The sequence below is a fragment of the Lithobates pipiens genome, unplaced genomic scaffold (genome assembly GCF_037356315.1).
Source record: "Lithobates pipiens isolate NorthernLeopardFrog02 unplaced genomic scaffold, aLitPip1_a1.2 Scaffold_18, whole genome shotgun sequence".
Classification (NCBI taxonomy): domain Eukaryota; kingdom Metazoa; phylum Chordata; class Amphibia; order Anura; family Ranidae; genus Lithobates; species Lithobates pipiens.
The window spans coordinates 556,278,439-556,304,461 of record NW_027507758.1 but is presented as its reverse complement, the minus strand read 5'-3'; the positions used below and the strand labels follow the sequence as shown (position 1 = coordinate 556,304,461).

The 26,023-nt window shown below is 42.0% G+C and overlaps 1 protein-coding gene across 1 annotated transcript in view; it reads left to right on the top strand.

Moving 5' to 3' along the window:
- Positions 1 to 24,929, top strand: part of SLC25A27 (solute carrier family 25 member 27) — a 41,193-nt gene extending 16,264 nt beyond the window's left edge. The window contains exons 4-10 of the mRNA XM_077488941.1: positions 2,154 to 2,276; positions 9,150 to 9,262; positions 11,722 to 11,806; positions 13,267 to 13,359; positions 15,875 to 15,977; positions 21,014 to 21,098; positions 24,734 to 24,929. Coding sequence (XP_077345067.1) covers positions 2,154 to 2,276; positions 9,150 to 9,262; positions 11,722 to 11,806; positions 13,267 to 13,359; positions 15,875 to 15,977; positions 21,014 to 21,085 — 589 coding nt within the window. The 3' untranslated portion in view covers positions 21,086 to 21,098; positions 24,734 to 24,929. The remainder of the gene's footprint in view (positions 1 to 2,153; positions 2,277 to 9,149; positions 9,263 to 11,721; positions 11,807 to 13,266; positions 13,360 to 15,874; positions 15,978 to 21,013; positions 21,099 to 24,733) is intronic.
- The last annotated feature ends 1,094 nt before the right edge of the window (positions 24,930 to 26,023 follow it).

Below are 26,023 nucleotides of genomic sequence, written 5' to 3'. Positions count from 1 at the left end.
CTTCGCAGTAACCCTTCCTGTAACATCAGTCCTCACAATAACCCCTTCCAATAACCCTTAATACCTACACAAACTGCCCTCCCCATCCATAGCCCTAACCCTCACACTAACCCTTCCTGTAAGTCCAACCCTCACAGTAACCTCAACTCTCACAGTAACCATATGTTTAACCCTAACCCACACATTCATGCTTTGTGTAATCCTCTACAATAAGTCTCTCTAATGTAAACTAAACCCCTTGTTTGCATAACAACCTCTTCTTTATTAGGATGCTTTGCAGCAAAGGCCAACCTTCCCAGGTCTGAAAGATAACTGGACTTGGATCTTGTCACTGGGATCTACTGTTTCGCCATATGAAGGAGAGAAACAGGACTGAGGGTTGGGACTTTAGATGAAGCACGCAGGTGTAGAAAATGTAAATTTATTGGAAATCATTAATATGTTACATGAGGGTAATCATGAGTAGACACAACCAATGCAATTCATTCAGTAGATATACCATATAGTAATTACAAATTGCGACTTGGTAATACTAACATTCTCAAAAGTACTTTACATTCTATGTATCTATGCAGTAGGAGTGTACCAACATGAATCAGAGAACCCCTAGGGGTATCACTGGTGGTAGGTGAGGTGGTTAGGGCGGCCCGGGACTCAACAAGGATGATTTCCAAGAAAAAAAGAAATTCCAAAAGATGAAAATAGTCCTAAATGACCATAAGTGCTGAAACCAAAAATAAGATATAAAAAAAATTTACTGGGAACTCCTATATTGTTATATATTGGGTCATATATCCTATACTTGGTAAAGGATAAGGTAATGAGATGCTAATGAGTGTGTAGATAGAGTTCAGTTGGTGAGAGTAACAGTGGAAGGTGATAAAATGATGAAATACATGGAAAAAATAGGAAACCGTGTCACCAGAAACATTGGATGAGATGAAACCCAAACGTGCCAAGTAAAATAATAATAGTGCAGAGTGAATGTCAGATTACCTAATGCAAACTTTTAAGTTCTAAGTGATCCAGAGAGTGTCCAAGTGAGAAGATGGGACCACCATGTGAGTCAAATGCCCCAGAACGACCTATGATGCCGCGTACACACGATCAGACTATTCTGGCGGACTTGGACAATCTGCCCGTGTGTGGGCTCCGGCAGACTTTTTCTTTCCAAAAGTCCTGCGATTCTGTGAATTACAGGTGTGAACAATTTCTCTGCTAGGAGAACTTGGTATACATACACCCAGAAAATCTAAAAGTATCAACTAATAGACATGATATTAGTAGCATCTCGTAACTTTTTTTTAATTTTTTTATTTCGTTCAGGATGCTGATATCAGTACAGCAAAACTGCAGAGACGGCTGGATTTAGTTTCATAAGCTAAACCTGCTGGCATGCCCGCCAGGGGTACTACCTCAACATTTCCCCTGGCTGGAGCCTGGCAGCTGTGGCTTGGCTCAAGATACACAAAACTCAGCCTGGGTCAAAGATTGGACCCAGCTAAGCAAATTTAATTGGAAAACAAAACCGATGAATGCCAATTTAAATAGCATCTAGATAAGCCTAGATCACTAAGATCCAAGGACAATACCTGATGCTGGCTGGAAAGTGCAGAGAAAATGCTCACCTGATTCCATGCGTCATTTCCGTGATGTCTGGGTAAGCAAGTCATTTCTCGTTGGCTGATGGAAACATTGCAGAATAAGCAACAGAGGAACTCCTCGTTCATCCAGCCAGGGAGGGAGCAATGTGTGCAAATGGGTGAGCTTTACCCTGCTCTATAAAGTAATCCTCTAGCTGGTGACAACTAATGTGCCATGACCTTAACTGTATGAAAAGCAGAAGGTCCGCTTAGTTTATAATTAAACTAAATCAATTTCATTCAGATTTAGGAGGCTTTTCACAGTGCTTCTGGATGTGACTTGTAACATCCTGTCATGCGATGCTGTGCATGCCGCATCCCTCCAGCGCTTCAATACATGTAAGCTCAGAGAGGGTGGTGTGTAGAACCAGGGCACACACTACCATCTATTTCATCGATTTCCATAGCCTTAGTTTCAGTATCATTCAGAAGATGAGAATAATAGAATATTTGTTCTCTGATTCCACTTGTTGCCTGAATTCTCTCTGTTCTGTCCTCTTTTTATCTCAGGAAGTCTGTTGTAGGAGGAATGATGGCTGGAGCTATTGGTCAGTTTTTTGCTAGTCCTACAGACCTGGTGAAAGTACAGATGCAGATGGAAGGAAAGAGACGGCTTGAAGGAAAACCTCCTCGGTCAGTGTATCTAATTTATAGCCTGGAGCTATATATTTTTTTTTTTGTATTGGTTTTAACAATTTCACATCATGTATTCCTTGTGAGATACAGACAGTTTAGGAGGAACAATTACCAGGAGTAAAAAAAAGTACTTTCTCTTGTTAATAGAATAGAGGAAGAAAAGGCGTGAGAGAAGGTATGGCAGGAGAAGAGAGATAAATAAAGTGTTGGGGGAAGTGGGGTAGACAGGTGGAAAAGGGAGGTGGGCTCTACTGTAGGTAAAGTGGTTTTAAACAAAACCAAAGAAAATTCCCAGATCAACTTACCAACCAGCCTGCAACCAATCGACAGACAGGATCATTTGGTTTGTTGCAGGCAGGTCAGTAAGTTGAGCTGGGAATTTTCTTTGGTTTTGTTTGACATGTGTCACCCTTCTATGTACGTTAGTTAGGACTACAGATAATACTGGGGTGCCGTGAAATGGCTCTGCAGCTTACACATGTATTTGCAAATGTGTTCAAACTTACCCCCCTGTGTTTTTTTTTTTTTTTTTTTGCATTATTTTATTTAAGAGATTTATAGTGATACTAAAATCTTTTGTGTAAAAATAACAAACATGTTCTACTTACCCGCTCTGTACAGTGGATTTGCACAGAGCACCCCAGATCCTCCTCTTAGGTCCCTTTTCGGCGCTCCTGGCCCCTCCCCTTCTGTTAAATGCCCCCCCACAGTAAGCAGCTTGCTATGGGGGCACCCAACCTGCAGCTTTGTGTGTCCATTCAGAATAGAGCCACAGCCCGCCCCCCTCCCCTTCTCATTGGCTCGCTGACTTTGACAGCAGCGGGAGCCAGACAGTCGAGTGTCTTGTGCATCTAGATGGGCTCAGTTAAGTATTAAGGGGGCTGCTGCACGCAGAAGTTTTTTTTTTTTTTTTTTCTCTTAATGCGTAGAATGTATTAAGATAAACCTTCTGCCTTTAAAACCACTTTACAATGAATTACAATGAAAAGAAAACATATGAAAATCCCTAACTACAAACACTAATATAAATATATATGTGTTATTATGTATATATTGTGTGTGTGTGTGTGTGTGTGTGTATATATGCATGTATGTGTGTGTGTGTGTGTGTGTGTGTATATATATATATATATATATATATATATATATATATATATATATATATATATATATATATTACATAACATGAGATTAGAGCAATGAATGATGAGGTAATAGACTGTATAATCAAGAATTTATTTTACTTTTATTTCATTTTTTCTCTTCTCTATTATACAGTTTATTACCTCCTCATTCATTGTGTAATCTCATGTTATATAATATAAAAATACATTTTCTCATTGTTTTGTTCATATAGTGACGAGGAGAAAAAAACATAAAATGTTGTTTTTTTTTATTTAATTTTTTTTATTTCTAGTCATCTCCTAAATAAAAGAATGCAAATAAAGCCCAAGTGTTTAGTTTGCACACATCTTCAAATATACGCATAAGCTACAGAGCCACTTCATGGCGCCGCAGTATTATCTGCAGTCCTAACTCTGCATTGTGAGAGCCTCTATAGTAGAAGCACATGCAGAATAATGGATGGATAGATAGAAGGCAGGTGTGCCTGGAGGGAGCCCACCCCTCAAAGCCACAGGGGCGCACTGCACACCCAGCATATAGCACCATGGCAGCAAAAGGTGTCCAGTGCGCCCCCCACCAATATTTCAACAGCACTAACAAATGGCCACTGCCCTCAACTATAATTGGCCTTCACAGCAAGGAGCACATAGAAGGGTGACACATGTCAAACAAAACCAAGGACATTTTCAAGCTCCACTTTCCAACCAGCCAGCAACCAACTGAATTATCCTGTCTAAGCCCCTGTACACACGGTCGGAGATTTCCACAACCAAATCTGTCGGATTTTGTCCATCGGATCTTGTCTGAAACTGTTGCATACACACGGTCGGACAAAGTTGGCGAAAAATCCGATCTTTCAGAACGTGATGACGTAATTTCGTTACGATGGGACTACATTCAGGCTAGTAGCCAATAGCTTTGATGTAGGAATTTGATCTGAGCATGCGTGGCACTTGGTCCGATCAACATTCTCTACACATGATTGGAGTATGTCCAATTGGCCCAGTTGGTTGGGAAATATTTCCAACATGTTGGAAAATTGGGTCCGACTGATATTCCGACGGAATCAGTCCGATGCATACCACACACAGTTGGATTATCCGACGACACATTCCGACGGATTCTCAGACCGTGTGTACAAGGGCTAACAGTTTGTGTTAAAAACAGGAACCCTTCAGGTAGATTTTGTCTGCATCATTCATCGCCTATATAATATCTTTATATCTATGGAGCAATTATCCTTTCTGATTGGATCAGGGGTATTAATCTCCCTAAAAAAAAAAAAAAAAAAAAAAAAAAAAAAAAAAGTCAAACTTGATGATGGTCAATTCAGCAATAGTAGTCTCATGTCGCTTTCAAAGATCTACTTTAACTCTATTACTGCCAAGGACGTATTCTCCACATCATGACTTGTCAATGGGTTTAAACAAGGTCAAGGCTGTTTTTCTGTGAAATTGTTCATCAGCCTCTACTCTGTTATGTATAAGGGATCTGGACAGGTTTAAAGCCACCCAATTGCTTGAACAGACCCTGCAATCTGAGCATTTCATTTTTTGAAATATGTTTATCAGAGCAATTTCTCAACATGAAAAACAAGTGAGTATTTAAAAAAAAAAAAATTTTGAAATTGGGGCGACTGATAATTTAGACCGATTTAAAAAAAACAAAAACCCTCATCCATGCCTCCCTGCTTGCTCCTGTCACTCTACCATACACTTGATGTCCTTAGTACAGGTGTCACTGGTTTGGAACTTAGATGGCACTGGCAGGTGGTACTGGTTTGGAACTGACAGATGGCACTTGGCACTGGAAGGTGGCACTGGTTGGCATTGGCAGGTGGCACTGGTTTGGAACTGATAGATGGCATTATTGGCACTGCTTGGCTCTGGAAGGTGGCACTTATTCATCCATTCCACAGCACTGTGTGCCTTCAAAGCAGCAACCATATTAGTTGTAGGTACAAGCTATCACCAGACAGCTCTTCATGTTACCTAGAGGACAACATCCATGTAACCTGAAGCAGGAATGAGTAGGAAATGCCTCTGATGATGTTGGCCTTCTACAGGCTCCTGTGAAGCTAGAAAATTAAGGATCTGTTGGTCCTGTCACATGGCCAAGGAATCTTTGCTAGACCACCAAACTTTATTAACTTGTAATACATGTTATTGTGGGAAAATAAGGCCTTATGTACACTGCTGCTGGTAAACGGATGTTTAGGAGCAGTTGAGCATTTTTTTCAACTGCTCCTGAACTGTCCTCTGTTATCTTATGAGTACATGTACACAGGGTCGTTTAGAGGCTTTTTTTGGAACCCAAAAAAATGCATTTAGAAGTTGTGTTTAGAGGCATTTCAAGTGCCAAACACAGCAACTCTCGTTTTAGCGGTGTTTAGTTTACAGACTTTTTTTTCATTTCAACGAAAAACGCTTCTAGACGCAAACGTGGCATGTAAACGCAGCTAAACGGACGCTTTTAGATGCCCTTTCAGGCCGCCTACATTATCTTTAAAATGGCCGCTGGCTGTCTGTTAATTTTTTTTTTTTTTTTTTTCCAGGCTGTGATGGGCGGCCTGGCTTATACTGCTAGAAGTCAGCTGCGGCTGCCGCCGATTACCTAGCTGGCTGCTGCTGCACTGCATTGTGGGAGTTGTAGTGCGGCCGCGCTAAAGGTAAGGAACTTATCAGCGCAGCAAACTACAGCTCCCACCTCATAGGAGTCTTAGAGGCAGGTTGTGCGGCAAATCAGGGGAGGGGACGATCGGCGTCACGAACGTCCCGTCACATGTGACTTGCTGAGCTTGTGGGCTGGGGCCGGGCGCTGGCTTGAGGAGTGGCTGCAAAGAAGAGAAGACGTGACAAAATCCTCACCCCTCCCCAAAGAGGTGCAAAGACCTGGCTCTCCACTGAAACACACAGCGCTTTCCAGCCTGAAGTAAGGTGTGATGACCCCTGTTGAGATAAAACTGATTTACTGTAGAAAATCCCCTTCAGTAGTAAAATTAGGAAATGATGCATAGCATAGTAGTCATCATTACAATCTTAAAGATTGCCCACGGCTCATGGGCAATCGCCGACCAACCCATGTGCTTCATGTGAATGTAACCCAGTCACACATCGAAGTGTATTTTGGACTCTGGGCAGTGGGCACTGAGAGCTAGGACAGACGTGCAGAGATTTGCTATATTACATAGAACTGTGAGTTCGCTATCCCACAACAATGCATTCTTGCAATTGACTGGAGAGATTTTGAGCTCCATGTTCTGTATAGAGGGCTGTGAGACAGACCCAGGCCCCAACTGACCCCCCACATCCCATGGGCACCAATCAGGCTTCACTGATGGGCACTGTCTACACTGGTTTTCGTGAGGCTGAATTGATGGACACTGATCAGGCTGTGTTGATGGGCACTGCACTAGTGAGTCTGCACTGATGGGCACTGTCTGTACTGATCAGGCTGTGTTGATGGGCACTGCACTAATGAGTCTGCACTGATGGGCACTGTCTGCACTGATTAGGCTGCTCTGATGGGTACCGTCTGCACTGGTGAAGCTGCACTGGTGAGGCTGCATTGATGGGCACTGATCAGGCTGCACTGGTGAGGCTGCATTGAAGGGCACTGGTGATGGTGAGCTGATTTAGTGGTTTAACCACTTCAGCCCCAGAAGGATTTACTAATTTCATGACCACGCCATTTTTTGCGATGCTCCTCTGTATCGCTTTAACTGACAATTGCACGGTCAAGTGACGCTGTACCCAAATAAAATGTATGTCTTTTCTTCCAACCCTCCCCCCCCCCCCCCCCCCCCCACAAATAGAGCTTTCTTTTGGTGGTATTTGATCACCTCTACAGTTTATTTTTTACACTATAAACAAAAAAAGTGACAATTTTGAAAAAAACAACAATATTTTTAACTTTTGCTTTAATAAATATCCCCCCAAAAAATCAGTTTAGGCCAGTGGTTTCCAAACTGTGGCCCGGGGGCCAGATGCGACCCTTTGCTTGCCTCTACCTGGCCCTTGAGACATTATTCCTCCAACTGACACCAATAGTGGGGCACTATTCCTTTCATTGATACCAATCATGGGACACTGTTCCTCCTGCTAAGGCCAATAATGGGGCACCATCCCCCCCACTGACAACATTGATGGGGCACTATTCCTCCTGCTAAGACCAATGATGGGCCACTATTCCTCCTGCTAAGGTGAATGATGGGGCACGATTCCTCCTTCTAAGGGGCACCATTCTTCCCACTGACACCATTAATAAGGCACTCTTCCTCCCACTGACACCATCGATGGTGTTCCTCCTGCTAAGACCAATGATGGTGTACCGTTGCTCCCACGGACACCATTATTGGGGCACCCTTCCTCCCACTGGCACCAATAATAGGGCACTATACCTCATGCTAAGGCCAGTCATGGGACACTATTCTTCGCACTGATACCAATCATGGGGCACTGTTCCTCCTGTGAAAACCAATGATGGGGCATTGTTTACTCCCAGTGATGTTGGGACATTTTCTACTCACACTGACCACAGTCCGGCCCCCCCTAAGTCCTGAAGGACAGTAAATTGGCCCTTTGTTCAAAAAGTTTGGAGACTCTTGGTTTAAGACAATATGTATTCTACATCGTTTTGGTAAAAAAAATCACAATAAGCATATAATGATTGCTTTGCGCAAAAGTTATAGCATCTACAAAATAGGGGATATATTTATGGCATGTTCAGCATTATTATTTTTAAAAATGACACTGGCAGAGAAGGAGTTAACACTAGGGGTCGATAAAGGGGTTAAGTGTTCCCTAGGGAGGTGTTTCTAACTGGGGGGGGGGGAGTGTACCGACAGGGAGTAGAGAGAGATCACTGTTCCTGATCACTATGAACAGCAGATCTCTCTTTAGCTCCCCTGTCAGAACGGGGAGATCTGTTTACATTGACTGGCGGTTGTGGGTCGCCGGTGGATATTGTGGCCACGTGCATCGGCTTTGCCGTCACACCGCGGGTGCAAGGGAGCCAACCTGCCTCCGTATGATGACGGTGGCTGGTCAGCCAGGTGTTAATGGGCCACTTGACTGGACTTGCCCCCCAGGCCTAAGGCTGCCAGCCCTCCCCTGCATACAGTATATTAGTGGAATATCGGTCAAAAATGTTTGTTTTCAGAGCATTTGTTTGATTTTTCTAATGGATAGTAGAATCAGAATTAACATTTATTTTCTACCATAGTGATTTAAAGGAGCAGGGTGGAAATTTTTTCTCAAACGAATAAATTTCTAACAGTTAGGGCTTATTCAGACTATCGGTGATTAAGTGCCATCAACTCTGGGCCGAGTCTGAGCAACTTGATGAACGAGAGATCTAAAGAGAAATTGATTTTGTGCTAATCTTGCAAGATCCTCCAGTGTTGTGCCCACATGTGTCCAACATGGTCCAACAGCCGGTCTCCCTCTGCCTGGTTCCTTCGATCTTCTCAAACATTATTTTCTTCTCTAGTGGTATTCTTTTAGGAAATTTCATTCATTCCAAAATTAAATGTTAAAAGCAAGTGAAATGAATGACTTGCACCAAGCGTCTGATGGCATTATTGAATGTACTGGTGAGATTTTTAGGAACGTTATTGTGAAAGTCGACCAGTGTATGACTCTCTCTTCATCTCTCTTCCTTGTTTCTGTGGTCTGTACTATGCTATGGACAAACCCTGTTCTCCTTGTGACTTCTGATTTGTTTGTGTTCTCTTATCATTCATAGAGTCCGAGGCGTTTATCATGCTTTTGTGACCATTTTATCTAAAGGGGGAATTCGTGGCCTGTGGGCAGGCTGGGTGCCGAATGTTCAGAGAGCTGCACTGGTAAATATGGGAGGTAAATAGACCTGTTATTGAGATGACCTCTTTCTGTATCTAGTAGTGCAATGCATGCAAGTGGCTGTATGATAATGGCATGATGGAGGCATCTAATGGGCCTCATTATAATAACCGTGAATAGTCCGATTTTTTTTTTTTTTTTTTTTTTTTTGTTAAAATAAATAAAACTTGATTAAATTGTTTATTGACCACTGGGCACTTAAACCCCCTTCCTAACCAGACCAATTTTCAGCTTTCGGTGCTCTCACATTTGAATGCCAATTACTCAGTCATGCAACACTGTACCCATATGAATTTTTTTTACCTTTTTTTTCACACAAATAAAGCTTTCTTTTGGTGGTATTTAATCACCGATGGGTTTTTAATATTATTTGCACTATAAAAGAAAAAAAATGAAAATTCAGTAAAAAAAAAAAAATGCAATTTTCTTTTTCTGTAATAAAATTTTGCAAATTAGTAATTTTTCTTGATAAATTTTGGCCAAAATTTATACTGCTACATATCTTTGGTAAAAATAACCCAAATCGGTGTATATTATTTGGTCTTTGTGAAAGTTAGAGTCCACAAGCTATGGTGCCAGTCTCCGAAAATTGATCGCTCACACCTGAAGTACATTTCTTGAGACCCTAACATGCCAGGAAAGTACAAATGCCCCCAAAAGACCCCTTTTTTGGAAAGTAGACATTCCAAGGTATTTAGAAAGATGCATGGCGAGTTTTTTTTGAAGCTGTAATTTTTTTTCCCACAATTCTTTGCAAAATCAAGATTTTTTTATTTTTTTTTTCCCCCACAAAATTGTCATTATCAGGTTATTTCTCACAGCATATGCATACCACAAATTACACCCCAAAACACATTCTGCTATTACTCCCGAGTATGGCTATACCACATGTGTGTGACTTTTACACAGCGTGGCCACATACAGAGGCCCAACATACAGGGAGCACCTTCAGGCGTTCTACGAGCATAAATTACACATCTAATTTCCTGACTACCTCTTACACTTTTGAAGGCCCTGGAGCACCAGGACAATGGAAACGTGCCAAAAATGACCAATTTTGTAAAGGAAACACCCCAACGTATAATCGGAGGCATAATGAGTCTTTTGAACATTTCTTTGGAAAATGTGGAAAAATGTGTTTTTTACACAAAGTTGTCCATTCATACAATATTTCTAACACATAACAACATGTGTATATAGCAAAAACGACACCCCTAAATAGATTCTCCTACTCCTCCTGAGTATGGCGATACCACGTGTGAGACTATTCGACAGCCTGGCCACATACAGAGGCTGAGTATGGCTGAGTATGGCTGAGTATGGCTGAGTATGGCTGAGTATGGCTGAGTATGGCTGAGTATGGCTGAGTATGGCTGAGTATGGCTGAGTATGGCTGAGTATGGCTGGAGGGATAGATGAAGATGGCTGAGGATGGATGTGGCTGCAATTGTCACCAAGCAGCACTGTGGGCACTACAGATCCAGCCCACAGCGCTGCTGCAACCGATCTCTCCCCTCTCTACCTGCTCGGTACAGAGAGGGGAGAGAGGAACCGGACATGATGCCAGTTTGTTTACAAGTGATCGCTCCGTCATTTGATGGAGCGATCACATGGTAAATGGCCAAAAGTTACTGAGCCACGCTGTAGCCGTCATTCAGCTATGGCGCGGCCGTTAAAGGAGTTACAAAGGCAGAAGGTTTTTTTATCCTAATGCATTCTATGCATATAGGTACTGTAAATATCTCCTAAACGGGCACCGTTTAGGAGATATTTACATTACATGCAGCCAGTGACATCGCTGAGGAATGCGGTCTGAAGGAACAGCCACTAAGTCCGTTCCTTCCAAGCCCTGTGCCGTAAACAGTGGCTCCCACGCATATGCGTGGGAGTGATGTCATCGTGGCTCTGGCCAGTCCCAGAGCCCACAAACCCGACTTCACCTTCCATCGGTATACAACCACTTAAAGAGACAGAATATTAGGCTCCCTTCACACCTCTGTGTACTGTGTATAGCATTGCAGTGTGCCTGTGAAAGGGAAGGGCGTTATTTGTGCATTCTTACAATGCACAAATGTGAACCTAGCCTTACAGACAATCCAGGTAGTTTTCCTCCATTCTAATTATCCTGATCCTTAGTGATGATTGTCTCATTGCATCTGAATTGTTGACTGCACATTTTACTTAGGCAGAATGTTGACTCCATAAGCTTTGAATTATAAGCACTTGTTGTTTTTGCCAGTACTCCACCTTGTGGTCTGTAATTGTAAAGTAAACGTCCGTATGTCATACTTTTCTCCATCGAATCCGCAACTCTACCATAGTTTAGTTACATAGTTAATCTGGTTAAAAAAAAGACACAAGTTCATCCAGTTCAATCAACAAAACCCAGTCCATGAGTTGTGTATGGAGGTACACCAAACCAGACTTTGACCAGCTGTCTTTTTATGTTTCTTTAGATCTGACCACATACGACACTGTGAAACACTATCTACTAAGAAACACAAACCTCAAGGACAATAGCATATGTCACAGTATTTCCAGGTATAAAGTGTTTGAATTCAAGGGCAGAATTAAGGCAGCTCATTTCGTCTTACTTGTATATAGTGAAGTCAAATTCACTTTGGTAGAGTTTGTTTTAAAGGAAACTATAAGGGCTCGTTCACATCATAGGTGCAGAAAAACTGCTGTGGGAACTGATGGGAAAACCGTACAGATTTCACTTGTGGAAACATGAGTTTACATCAGATTTCATGCACGTTTCAGTGAGTTTTTTTTGCACATTGACATCAGTTTTCATGCGGGTCCGTTATGTGCCCTATTCACACCATTTTAACGATTAATCGTGCAGCTCTACTGAACACTGTGAATGAATGATCGGGCCGGTGCATTTGTGACATGTAACAAAAGAGAAGCAAAGTCATTTTATTTTATTTTTTTTTCGCATTTATACTTGCCTAGGTGGATGCAGCATGAGTCCAATGCTGCATCTGGTCCCCGGAGTCTCTACACTGAGAACCGAGCGATCAAACATCGCTGATGACTCGATTTTTTTTAGAGCTCCGTGAGCAGAGAGCTGCAGACTGTCAGTCACAGCTCTCTGCTCTACTCACTCATTGGAGCGCTGGGCTGTGGAGGGAGCTGCACGGCTGGCTCAGGCTCTGAGTGGCTTGCTGAAAGCCTGAGCCAGGTGTCAGTCCAGGCACCTAGCGGATCCAGACTCCGTGGTCAGGATGATGCGGTGCCTGAACTGACATTGGTGACTTCAATCCACTCTCTGCTGAAAACGGTTCACAGGAGTGCAAAACGGATTGCACTCCTGTGATCCATAGGTGAAGTACAGCCAAAGGAGCTTTGGCTGGACTTCTCCTATTAATGTTATTAAAAATGACTTTACAGCACAGTAGCTTTCGGTAAAATTCAATGCAATAGGACAACCTAGAGCTATTCTATACACCAGTTGTGTACGGAACTCCTTCGAAAAATGTAATTCCCTGCTTTCATGATTGACTCACTGATTTTTCCAGAAGTTTGTCCTTGAGATGCCCTCAGATTTTAGGCATCCTCTGCAACTGAAATTTAATTTGTGGTGAGACACTGCAGCTTTTTTTCATCAGAATACTAACTGTGCACCAGGTGACTATAATGAGCCAGACCCTCTAATTCAGAATCAGTCTGTACAGGACGGTCAAACACACAGCTCTTTTAATGCAGTTATTTTAAATGTAACTTCAAAAAAAAAATCTAGGTTAACAACGTATATAAAACATCAGTATCAAAATTATGTAAAAAATGCACCCAGGACATTATAATTTTCCTTTAAGTATCTTAATTTGTCTTCCCATCAGCCTAATGCAGTTCCCTGCACAGCACCCTTGGAAAGGCGAAAGGAACAAAATGCTCAATCATTTAGAACTGTTGCTGTAGTTTGTTACAACGCCTGCACCCAATCTACCCAACGCCAGTTATTTATTTTTTATGTTTTTGGTGTGTGTCTGGAGCAGTATATGTTCAGGTCTGGTGGCTGCTACGTTGGGAACCCCGGCTGATGTTATCAAGACCCGAATAATGAACCAGCCTAGAGACAAACATGGCCGGTATGTGTTAACATGCATTTATTGCAGCCCTCCTTAACTCCTCCTTTTTTTTTTTTTTTTTCCTTTTTTTAAAGGGTAAATTTTATTAGTATTTGACAACACAATAATGGCAATAGCCACAGTGTACACATTACATACCAGTATTGCAAATAAAATGACAGTCGTTTACAAATTTGTGCAACATCAAAGTATACGTCAGCATTTACAATACCAATGTCACATGAATAAAGGTAAGTTTATATACAAAAAACCATAGCGTTTGGTTTTAATTCACTTATTAAAGTATGAAAAATGAACTAACAAAACTCAAAATATCAACTAGTGATACACTGATGGTTTTTATATGTGTAATCCTTACCAAACTTGTATGTAATTGCCACCACACCTCATTCTCCCACTCTAGGATTCGTTAGCAACCAGGCATGTCTTAGACCTCGATATCTCCAGAGATGGAAGTTGGCCAACCATCCCATATTTTCGTTATACGTTACTTTATATAATGGTAATGCTTTATTAAGTCTACCCAGAATTGAAGAGGGAGGAGAAGGGGTTTTCCATTTAAGTGGCGAGGCTTTTTTGGCATAAAAAAAAATACTACCCTGAAGAAGGTCTTATTAGCATCAGGTCCTCCTCACCAAAATCAAAAAATGGTGTCAGTGGTTACTTATCTGAGAGGCAGAAATTGCTCATTGCACAAGAAACCTGTGGAAATCTCTGGAGGAACTCTAGGGTTTTACAGAACCTTGGCTGAGCAAGAATCATTTATTGACTCTGACCTTGTTATATTTCACTAGAAATATGACTTGAGCATGAAAAGTGCCCAACAGAGAAAATGTCTTGCTCCTAGTCTCTTTGAAAGTTGGTTTGCTAATGACAATGAGTACAGTTTTCTACTCCAGTGTTTTTGCTGGTAGAGCCTATTGAACGATCTAATGTGCTTAGAGGAAAGTTCTTTTTACCCAGCTTACCCATTCTTTGATGTGGTGACTGCATTGCTTTGCTGTTCTTTCTTCAGGCTTTTTTTTTCCACAACATAGGGGTTTCTATAACGGGACGATCAACATAACTTAGGTGGGGGTGTTCTGTAGTCCACAAAGAAGTGATGCCAGTGCAGAATATGCAGAGTGCCCTACAATTTGAGCTCACAAGCATGTCTGACGGGATCAGCAGGATTTTTTTCCCCCACTTACCAAAGAGTTATAACAAAATTCTTTCAACGGTTTATGCAGCAGATCAAACTGGAGCAAGTAAGAAATGTGTCCCATTGTTTGGGTTTACATACATACACTTTAACCCTTTGACTGACTACCAATATTTTGTACCACACTTCATGGCAATCAAAGGGGTAAAACAAGATTTGTAATGCAATACAGGAAAGCCCCAAGTTACGAACAGGTTAGGTACTGTAGGTTTGTTAAGTCGAATATGTTCGTGAGTTGGAACAACATGCGCAGAACGGCAAAGACGTCTTTTTACTGTGTTCTGGCGAAAGTGGCCATGTATGCGCAGGACGGCAGAGCCGTCACACCACCTCCCGTTCGTAAGTAGGTGTCGTTTTCAAGTCGGATGTTCGTATTTCGGGGACTGCCTGTAGAAGCAATTAGGTTGTTTTTAAATTCATTGCAAGCTACAAGCTTTTAAGCCATCTGATCACTTTTACAGGAAGTAGTCAGTAGGCTGGGTCTAACAGACCCCTTATGTCTTTTTATAAAAAGTACCTGTCCTGTATCAACCCTATCACCTAGGGCAAGGATCTCGAAACTAAGGCCCTCCAGCTGTTGCAGAACTACATGTCCCATGAGGCATTGTAAAACTCATTCACAGACATGACTAGGCAGGATGGGAACAGTAAAGCAATCCCCCCTCAGCTCGGCATTTACTCTGAATTGCAGTATCTATGCACAAGGCTTGGCCACCAAGATTATTAATTTTAATAGCACCATGCACCAACCTAAAGAGGGAGACCATGGTTATAATTTGTAGCCAAGTTTTGTACATACACATGCTGTTGTGGGTGCCAAAACAAAAATTTGGTTGAATGGACAGTGCAAACATCCTTCTGCACACCTGAAGCATTTGCTCCAATAGACATTTTGGAGTAGTGCTTGGCTCGGGATATTGAATTCAAACGTTTCTTTTAAGAGCGATGACCTAAACTGAAACTTTTGATCTTACTACTGCTGTCTCTAAAAGATAGAGAATAGGGATGAGCTCAGGTGTGTTTGGATCCTAGTCTGAACCCATCTGAGCATCTCCCCAGGGAAGCGGTTAGCCAAAGCAATCCCTGCCTCACAACTGCACATGTACAAGGGGTGTGTATACATGTAGCTGTGGGGTGGTAAATGCCTCGGTTGCTTATGCCTGACCTAGTATAGTGACTGTTTCCTGGCGGATCATTCAAGTGGTTTTGGACTAGGATCCAAACACGCCTGAACTCATTCAGAATAAACAATCTGTTGAATGATTTAATGGTATTAATGTCTTTATGATTTTTTATTTATATTTTTCTCCCCAGGGGAATCCTGTACAAGTCTTCCACTGACTGTTTCATTCAAGCTGTGCGAGGAGAGGGATTCCTGTCCCTCTACAAAGGATTCATTCCCACTTGGATGAGAATGGTAATAACTTTCACAAATGTTTATTAAGCAAAATGTTAACAAAAAAGGCTTGGTGAAAAGCACGTTATTAAACTTTTACAGAACCCAGGGGTGCACATAAGTGTGATATCAGGATATTGCAGTGGTTATGAGATGAATTGGTGAATGGGCATCTCCAGTAGAGTAACTGGTGCTTAGTGACATATGGGGCGTATGAGGTGCATGGTCAGGCAAGCCAAGGTTTTTCTAGTGGAAGTCCAATGCAACTGAGTAAGTTGCAGACATGTTACGTTGACCATTTGACATGGTTCATAGTCTAAACCAGCGGTCTTCAAACTCCGGCCTTTTGCGTGCCTTTATACGGCCCTTGGGGCACTATTTTTCCCACTTACACCAACAATGGGGCATAATTCCAGCCACTGACACCAACAATGAAACCCTGTCCCTCCCACTGACCCCAATAGTGGAGCACTATTACTCCCACTGACACCAATGATGAGAGATAATTTGAGTCGCTGACATCAATGAAGCACTATTCCTTCCACTGACATCAAAATTTTGGCACTATTCCTCCCACTAGTAAAAACGATAGGGCACTAGTCCTTCCACTGACACCAGCGTTGGGGCATGGTTTACTCTCATTGATGCCAGGGGATTTTCTCGTCTTACTGGCAACAGTAGGTCCCCTCAGAGTCTGAAGGACCGTAAACTGACCCATTGTTTAGAAAAGTTTGGAAACCCCTGTACTATATAGATGGCCGTAAAAGATAAGTAACTAAAAGGGCACCTGCACCTCTCTTGGCCGTTGTGTGCATTGCCTTGTTGGAAAATGGGAGGGAGATGCACTTCAGAGCTTCAACTCAGAGCTCAGGTTGAAGTTTTCATCCTGAATATTCCCAGGTTTTGGTGTCTTCAAGAACTCACATGGAATGCTTTTCTCAGAGCCAAAAATATGTATGAGAAGAGAGATTTGTGTTGGGGCTACTGTGCATTTGTATTTAAGAATCTTTAAAGTGTATAAGAAAGTTCTAACAATAAACGTCTCCTTTGCTTGCTTTTTGTCTGTTAAATATACCATTGGAAGCATCTGTTCAGTTAGTGCAGAAAGTACTCATTCATTCGTCCTGTGAGCTGATAATGTTCTGTGCTCTGCCTGTGCTGCACTCTTATCGGTCTTTGCTGTTCCCGGCTACCTTTTATGGACTACAGAAATCCTCCGCCTATGTTATGGAGAAAGAAAAAGTGGGAGGTATTGTGTAATCCTCTCCTGGAGTGACATTGTTGCTCCTTTTTTAATAGATACAATACAGTGATTAACCACTTGCTTACTGGGCACTTAAACCCCCCTCCTGCCCAGACCAATTTTCAGCTTTCAGCGCTGATGCACTTTGAATGACAATTGCGCGGGCATACAACACTGTACCCAAAATAAATTTTTATCATTTTTTTCCCACAAATAGAGCTTTCTTTTGGTGGTATTTAATTACAGCTGGGAGTTTTATTTTTTGCTAAACAAACAAAAAAAGATGCAAAAAAATAAATAAAAAATCATGTTTAATAGTTTGTTATAACATTTTGCAAACAGGTCATTTTTCTCCTTCATTGAAGTGCGCTGATGAGGCGGCACTGATGGGCTGCACTGGTGGGCACTGATGGGCTGCACTGGTGGGCACTAATGGGCTGCACTGGTGGGCACTGATAGGCTGCACTGGTGGGCACTGATAGGCATAGTTAAGGCGGCACTAATAGACACAGATAAGGCGGCACTAATAGACACAGATAAGGCGGCACTGATGGGCAAAGATGGGCACAGATAAGATGACACGGATGGGTGGCACTAAGGGGCACTGATAGGTACCACTGATAGATGGGCTCTGATAGGTGGCTCTGATGGGCACTGGTAGATGACACTGATGGGCACGGATATGTGGCACTGGGGTGCAGCACCTTTGTTGAGGCAGATTGTGGGCACTGCTGGGTGGCACTGTGGGCACTGCTGGGTGGCACTGACGGGGGGCACTTATTTTTTATTGAGGTGGCACTGGCAGGGGGCAGGAGGGCACTGGCAGGGGGCAGGTGGGCACTGGCAGGGCTGGCCGTGATAGGGACTGATGTCCCGATCACGGCCGCCGGTGATCGGCTCTTTTTTTTTTTTTCTCCTCGCGCTGTCAGCGCGAGGAGGAATAATAGCCGATTACCGGCTCTGTTTTGTCACATGATCAGCTGTCATTGGCTGACAGCTGATCACGTGATAAGGGTTCGGGATCGACCCCTTGCTCGGATCGGTGATCAGGCGAGTCTCAAAGACTCGCCGATCACAGAGCGCGCCGCGCGCGCCCATCAGGGGGCGCGCAGGCCGCTCGTGCACGGGACGACGTCATTCGGCTATAGCGCAGGTCTCAAGTGGTTAAACATTGTCACCCTAGGAGAGGAGGTGTGTTGCTGTCAGAATTCTTTAGAAAAAAAAAAAGAAAACAAATGCAGCCACCACTTCTACCAACTGTTAAGCTGCAATATCATTTTTATCATTGTGTTTTGGTTTACTTTAAAGTCGGTTTTATATGAGTTTGGGCTTTGCTTTTATTCTTTCCTACAAGTCATGGGAATTAACAGTACCCTCATTTCAACGGCATCTTAAACGACCCTGTATGCAATTTACATCTTTTTATGACAGGTTTAGATAAAATAGCCATGTGCTTATGTTTTTCTTTTCATCTCACTTGTCTATTTTTAAAAAAATTTTTTTTTTTAATTCGATTTAAATTTTTATTGTCAACAAACAAAACAACAACAACTTTTTTCCATTTAACTACACAGTAGAAATCCTACATTTGTAAGGACAACTAGATATCAATGTTAAAAGACCATACGGTCTGATATGTCATTTGTTTATACAGTAAGAAATGTAACAGCACAATAAAGATATGCTTGTATAATAAGGCAACTACGGTTGTATTTCTTTAGTCTCGTTGCATGTCATGTGTGTCCTCCTTATGTCTCTCTTTCCCTTTCTGTTCCCGGTCCTGCCAGGGCCACTGAGCAGAACAGGGTACCACCATCCCCTAACCAGTGGGGAGCGGTGTATAGCATTTTCATATATTAACTGTTGGATAAAACAAACATAAACAATTTAACCTCTGCAGGACCCGGTATTATCATAATTGCTCCCTTTCGGAGTAGCTGTGTATATGAAGCGGTATTACTTCCCCCCTCTCTCATCCCCCAGCAAGTTCCTCTTAGTACTAGGTTCTAAAGTGATGTGGTACCTGGTGTTGTCCTGCCCCCTAGGATTCTATTGTGTACCAGGCGCAGTGGAGCTAAACCAGGGGTGTCCAACCAGGGATCCCAAATATTCTCAAACTACCTCAGTGTTTGTATGCGAGTTGTTCTATAATAAGAGAGTAGTTTACATATGTAATCCATTCTGTCTGTGTGGGGGCTGTCATAGATAGCCATTTTCTAGCTATATGTTTCCTAGCTAGGAACAGTACCCTGAGAATGGCAGTATATGTGTGGGGTGTGTATTGTTTTTCATTCAGCCAGCCTAATAGACAAAGTTTGGGGTCAGTTATAAGGTTAAGGTTCCATATGCTATTGATGGTATTTATCACTGCTGCCCAATACCTTTTGTATTTTCGGGCATTTCCATAGCATATGGATAAGTGTACCACTGTCAGCAAGGCATCAGGGCAGAGTAGGTCATCTCTTCTGTGCCAGCTATGTCATTTCTCAGGTGTGCGGTGAATAATGAATAGTTGGGTACGTTTTTGAGAGGAGGATAGTGACATCTTTAGTACGTTATCTAGTATGGTGTTCCATTCCTCATCTGAAATGTGCCCTATGTCATCTCCCCAGCCAGCTCTACAGTTCAAAGTCATCGCTTTTGATATATGACAAAGAAGAGAGCTATATATAGAGGAAATTTGTCGTGTAAGCACCATGGGCCTGGTTAGTTCCCAAGTGGAGATCTTAGCTTGTGCCGCTGTAGCATGCCTAAGTTGTAGGTTTTGGAAGAATGAGGTATTTGGCAAGTTAAATTCTGTGCGTAATGATTGGAAGTCTCAGAGTATACCCCCAATATAGTTGTGGAATATAGTTTACTCCGCTCCTTGACCAATTGGAAAAGTTCTGTAGTTTCTTTAGTTCTAGGTAGTTTCGGTTATTCCAGATGTATGACCAGTTTGTGTAGCCTGTATATTGCAGGTGTTGTTTGGTTTTGTTCCATATTCTATCTATAAGTAGTAATGTGGGGTATTGAGTCAAAACTCCCAGTTCCCCTGCCTCTATACATTTCACAAGTCCATCGCCAGACATCTGCGAGCGCACGATGTTCCGAATGAGATCAGAGGATTCAGGGTAAAGCCAGGCCATTAAGTGTTGCAGCTGAGCTGCCATGAAATAATAAAATGGGTTTGGTACTGCCAAAGTTCTGTGCCAAAATTGGCTGATATTTGGAACTATCCATAAGTGCGTCTATCTTTTGACTAAAACCCCAAATCCAGCTGAAGAAAATAGCCCAAAAGCCTAATGCTGCCACCACCACTCTTCATTGTGCTTGTAGTTTGTGTTTTTATTTTCTTTTATTTTTTATTTTTTGTAATATCGACTTTAGTACAGCCAGCCTGGCCATACATGGAAAAAAAATTGGAACCAGACAATTTCAATCTGTGTATGGCCAGCTTAAGCTGTTATACTTACCTGATTCTCACTCTGGCTCCATGGTATGTACTCTACCCCTGGGGCCTCTTCTGTAAGGGCATATGGTCGACAGTTGCACTACGATGTTCTCATGTACAATGCAGAACCAGTATTCCTGCTTTTGTATGTGAAGATGACAGACCCACTTACAGCCTGGAGTGTCAGAGAAAAGGGGAGAGTACTGGAGCAAAGTATAAATAACAGCTTATTCCCCTAGACTTAACAAGCACCTAACCCTTGTATTGCAGAGGAGGGTGCTGGGTTGGGGGGCAGGGGGGACTGTAACGGTATTCAAACATTTAAAGTTTGCATGTGAGAGTGTATCTTATATTCATTTTTGTTATGGTGTTTTGTTACAGGCTCCCTGGTCACTAGTCTTCTGGCTGACTTATGAGCAGATAAGACGTATTGTAGGGGTTGGCTCATTCTGAGTCTCATTATTAGGTAAGTTGTTTGGCAGAAGTCTTGTAGGTATGTAAAACCTTCTCCATTTACTGGTTAGTTACTGGGCCCTGACTTTCCCTGACTTTATGGCTGAACTCGGCCAACTGCCAGGTCATGTCTTGTGAATTGAATTGTGAAGAGAGCCATTATTGGCCACCAAGGCAGCTGGTGAAGTTTTAAAATAAGGCAGGCCATGCACGGAGCTTATTTCTTTCCTGCAACCACAGGTTGCAAGAAAGAAATTAGTTTGATTCCCTCATCAAAACAGTGCTGATGCAGGAATCCCTCCTGCTGGGCCATTGTCTTCTCCCATCGGGGAGGGCAGGGGAAGCCGTCCCCACCTGAAGAAGACAGTAGGTAGGTAAACACGGCAAGCTGGTTGTGCCCAAGTTGATCAAGCAATGTGGTACATTTCTGCCTGCTCATACATGGTTCGAAGCTCAGACCGTTCCTGCTGAACTGGACGATATTCCAACCATATATGACCTGCCTAACTGTCACACAAAAAACTTCAGTCAGACATACAAGCCTTGATCCAGCTTCATGTACATTACTATTCTAACGAGCAGGGCCCTCTGATTCATCCTGTATTGAATTGTAATGTCTGCCCTAACATTGTAAAGTGCTGTGCAAATTGTTGGCGCTATATAAATCCTGTATAATAATAACTATTGCCCAGTAAGGGAGCACATCAAAATGGGACTAATAGGAATGTGGGAGAAGCATGAGGGAACAAACCTTTTTAGAACGACGGTGGTACTAATTAAAAATGAATAAAACGGGAGTTGGGCCTTAAACACCACAAGGAAGTCTTGAAGCTTTGCTAATCAGAAAGGCTTACGATTTAAAGGATACATTCACTTTTTTTTTGTCCCACATGGAATCATTTATTGAATTAGTACAATGATGCATATAAGCAGTACTGCATGTCATATTTAGTAATCATTAATGTAGTAAGCATCACAAAGTAGTAAGCAAAAGCATCATAAACCAAAAAGGAGAGTAGTGGTACAGAGTGTATATTAAGGCAACGTAACTTCAAGGAAATTCCTGAGTGATATTATAGAACATTATCAAGAAAATTCAGAATGCTTCAAGAGGTAGAGATGCAACTTAACCATTCCCAGGGGCGAGGTATTAGATAATAAGTTGAAAATTAGGGGGGAGGGAGGCATACCACCATGCATGATCCACAGGGAAGCAAATGTAAGGACACCCATAAGTCAATTTATACGGGGGAAGGACTCTATTAATATTATCTTTCCAGGCTGTTGGGGTATGAGAGGCCGGCAGCTTTCAATAAAGTAGAATTTCCCATCTTGCATAAAATTGTTTACAATTCTGGGCTACAAACCAGATTACTTTTGGTAAAGTTATCCATTAAAGTACTACAGGCTGCTATATGGCAGTATTAAAAAGTAACAAATACAGTTACTGTGTAAAGCAAGAGTTTCCTTTTAAGTAAAAATAAATAAAAAATGGACCTGAGTGGGCCAAATCCTCCTTCATTTGTGTCTTACACGTCCCCCCTAGCAGACACTGCAGCTGACAGTAGGTACGTTTCAGCAACAGAGAAAGCACTTTCCATCCAGAAAGCAATGGGCAGGACTGGGTGTGGTCGGGTGGTGAGTGACAATCAGCAGTGATCATGTTGATAGCCACACTCCCTGCAACATCTTCTCATCCCACTGTAGTGCTAGCGGGCACAGCCTACATGAGTGGCCACCCTGTTCTGAATTCAAGAGCTGTGCAGCATTGATGCCACACCATCTTGGAAAGCTGGAAAAATGTACAGCTATGCTGGGACTTTGAAGAGGGACCAAGAGAAAACTGTAATGGCAGACGGACTTGCGCACATATTTGTTTTAATGGGAGGCGGTAGTTCTACTTTAATTCCCCCACCTCTCTAAGTGATCTTTTCTGTACAGTCCTGCCTGGCACCACACAGGCTTTAATATCTGAAAACTTCCCTGATGCCTCCTGTTATTGTGCATGCAGGTTCTGATCCCTTTCCATGCTGTGCATTAGCCATACTTGACAGATGAAGGTTCACTATGAATACGGTTTACCCAGCAGCGTGCATGTACAGAAATCGAGCACGTTTTTGGAACAAAGGCTTTGTGGTGTTTGTCATGGCTGGACAATGAAAAGCATCTTAATGGGGAGTAAGATATTTCACCTGGTGGGCTGCACTCAGATGAACCATAGGCAGATGAGAGATAAAAATACAGTGACTTGAAAAAGTATTCATACCCCATTGAAATGTTCCACATTTTGTCACGTTAAAACCAAAAACGTAGATGTATTTTATTGGAATTTTATGTGATAAGCAAAAATGAAGTGGAAGAAAGATTATAAATGGTTTTCAATTTTTTTTACAAATATGTGAAAAGCGTGGTGTGCATTTGTATATAGCCCCTCTGAGTCAATATTTTGTAGAACCATCCTTTGCTGCAATTACAGCTGCAAGTCTTTTTGGGTATGTCTCTTTGAGCTTTGCACATCTAGAGAGTGACATTTTGCTCATTCTTCCTTGTAAAATAACTCCAGCTCTGTCAGATTGAATGGGGAGCGTCTGAACAGCCATTTTAAAGTCTTGCCACAGATTCTCAATTGGATTTAGGTCTGGATTTTGACTGGGCCATTCTAACACATGCACATGCTTTGATCTAAACCATCCCATTGTAGTTCTGGCTGTATGTTTAGGGTTGTTCTACTAGAAGGTGAACCTCTGCCCCAGTCTCAAGTCTTTTGCAGGTTTTCTTCTAAGATTGTCCTGTATTTGGCTCCATCCATCTTCCCATCAACTCTGACCAGCTTCCCTGTCCCTGCTGAAGAAAAGCATCCCCACAACATGATGCTGCCACCACCATGTTTCAAGGTGGGGATGGTGTTTTCAGGGTGATGTGCAGGGTTGGTTTTCTGCCACACATAGCGTTTTGCTTTTAGGTCAATAAAGGCAAGATTTGTGGAGTACATGACTAATACTTATCCTGTGGACAGATTCTCCCACCTGGGCTGTGGATCTCTGCATCTCTTCTAGAGTTCCCATGGGCCTCTTGGCTGCTTCTATGTTTAATGCTCTCCTTGCCTGGCCTGTCAGTTTAGGTGGACGGCCATGTCGTGGTAGGTTTGCAGCTATGCCATACTCTTTCCATTTTTGGATGGTGGATTGAACAGTGCACCTTGAGATGTTCAAAACTTGGGGTATTCTTTTTATAACCTAACCCTGCTTTTAAACTTCTCCACAGCATTATCTATGACCTGTCTGGTGTGTTCCTTGGCCTTCATGATTGTTTGTTCACTAATGTTCTCTAACAAATCATGTGAGGGCTTCACAGAACAGCTGTATTAATACTGAGATTAAATTACACACAGGTGGACTCTATTTACTAATTAGTTGCCTGCTGGAAGCAATTGGTTCTACTAGATTTTAGTTAGGGATATCAGAGTAAAGTTGGCTGAATACAAATGCACGCCACACTTTTCACATATTTAAAAAATAAAAAATAAAAAATAAAAAATGAAAGCCATTTCATTTTCCTTCCACTTCACAATTATGTGCCACTTTGTAAATCTTTGTATATTAACCATATACAGTATATGTAACCTTCTTCTGTTCTGTGGCATGACAGGAACAGGAATGGAATCACCAGCAGACAAAAGTGACACTGAAGAAGTAGAAGAGATTTGCAGACTTATTTCCAGTTACACTTCTGAAAAGCTGCAAAAATGGCCTCTTGAAATTTCTGAGAATTTTTAAATTATTTCTTTAATTTTTATATTCATAAAAAATTGTTAATGGATATAAATTATTTGCACTAAATATAACCAATTTGTTGTGGCTTTTTTTTCCCCTGCTTTGCATGTCTTAAATATATTGTAAATTGGTTGCTCCCAAGTCAGTCCGCAAAAAACATACAGCCCTAATTTCAAAATATTTGAGATGCTGTCTAAAATCTACATAAAAAACGTAATGCAAGGATTTTTCAAAGCAATAAAGGAATTGCTACAACCCCAAAATCTCATAAGGCTAGGCAGGATGAGATCAAGACATCTGTGCCTGAGCCTGCATAGTACTGATTGTCCAAAATCCAATGAAGAGAGTAAAAATCTGGCACCAGGATGTCGACAATAAAAATGTATATTGTTATTTAATCCATCAAACCATAAAAAGGAATCCGTTCCTAAAAATGTACACATTTCAGTCTCCTACATAGGCCTTAGTCATACTAATTATGACATCAATATCAGCAGACCATGTAATTGATTTGTACCGAGCCGTGCTGTATATAAATGTGCAAAAAAAAAAAAAAAAGACGGAAATTCCTACTTATTCAAAACAAACATTAAATCGCATCACATATCCCATGTCCAAAAATTGGGAAATTTAAAATCAGTCATAATAGAATGATATGCTATTGCACTATATTTATGAAAAAATGTTTAATACTGCAGAAGTTTATTCATTCAGGTTCTATCTTCGGTGCAAAGTGTGCTCTGTCTTCATTTCGCTTTGCAAAAGGTGCTCAAATCTGTGCACAGTGACCCCACTCCCAAGTGAGATTCACTCACCAAATCAATTTGCCTCTGTGCTGACAGATTGGTAAAACATCAGCCTAAACTAGCCCTATGGGAACGGTCTTTTACTTTTCACCATCCCAGGAACTCCACTTCAGAAAGCATAGATTCTCCTCTCCACAAGATGTTCGTTTAGAGAAAAAGAAGGCAACACAATCGTGTAATGCGGTACCCACTAAGGGAATTTTATTGAGCCAACACTCTACTCAAATGTACATAAGCCGAGAGAGCATTAACGAGTCACCAGGTCTTTACAATCACATCATGGCCAGCTTCTGGGCTTTGGTAATGGGAAGCTCTTGCCAGCCTGTGACCGATGAAACGCGTTTGACATGGATCAGTGG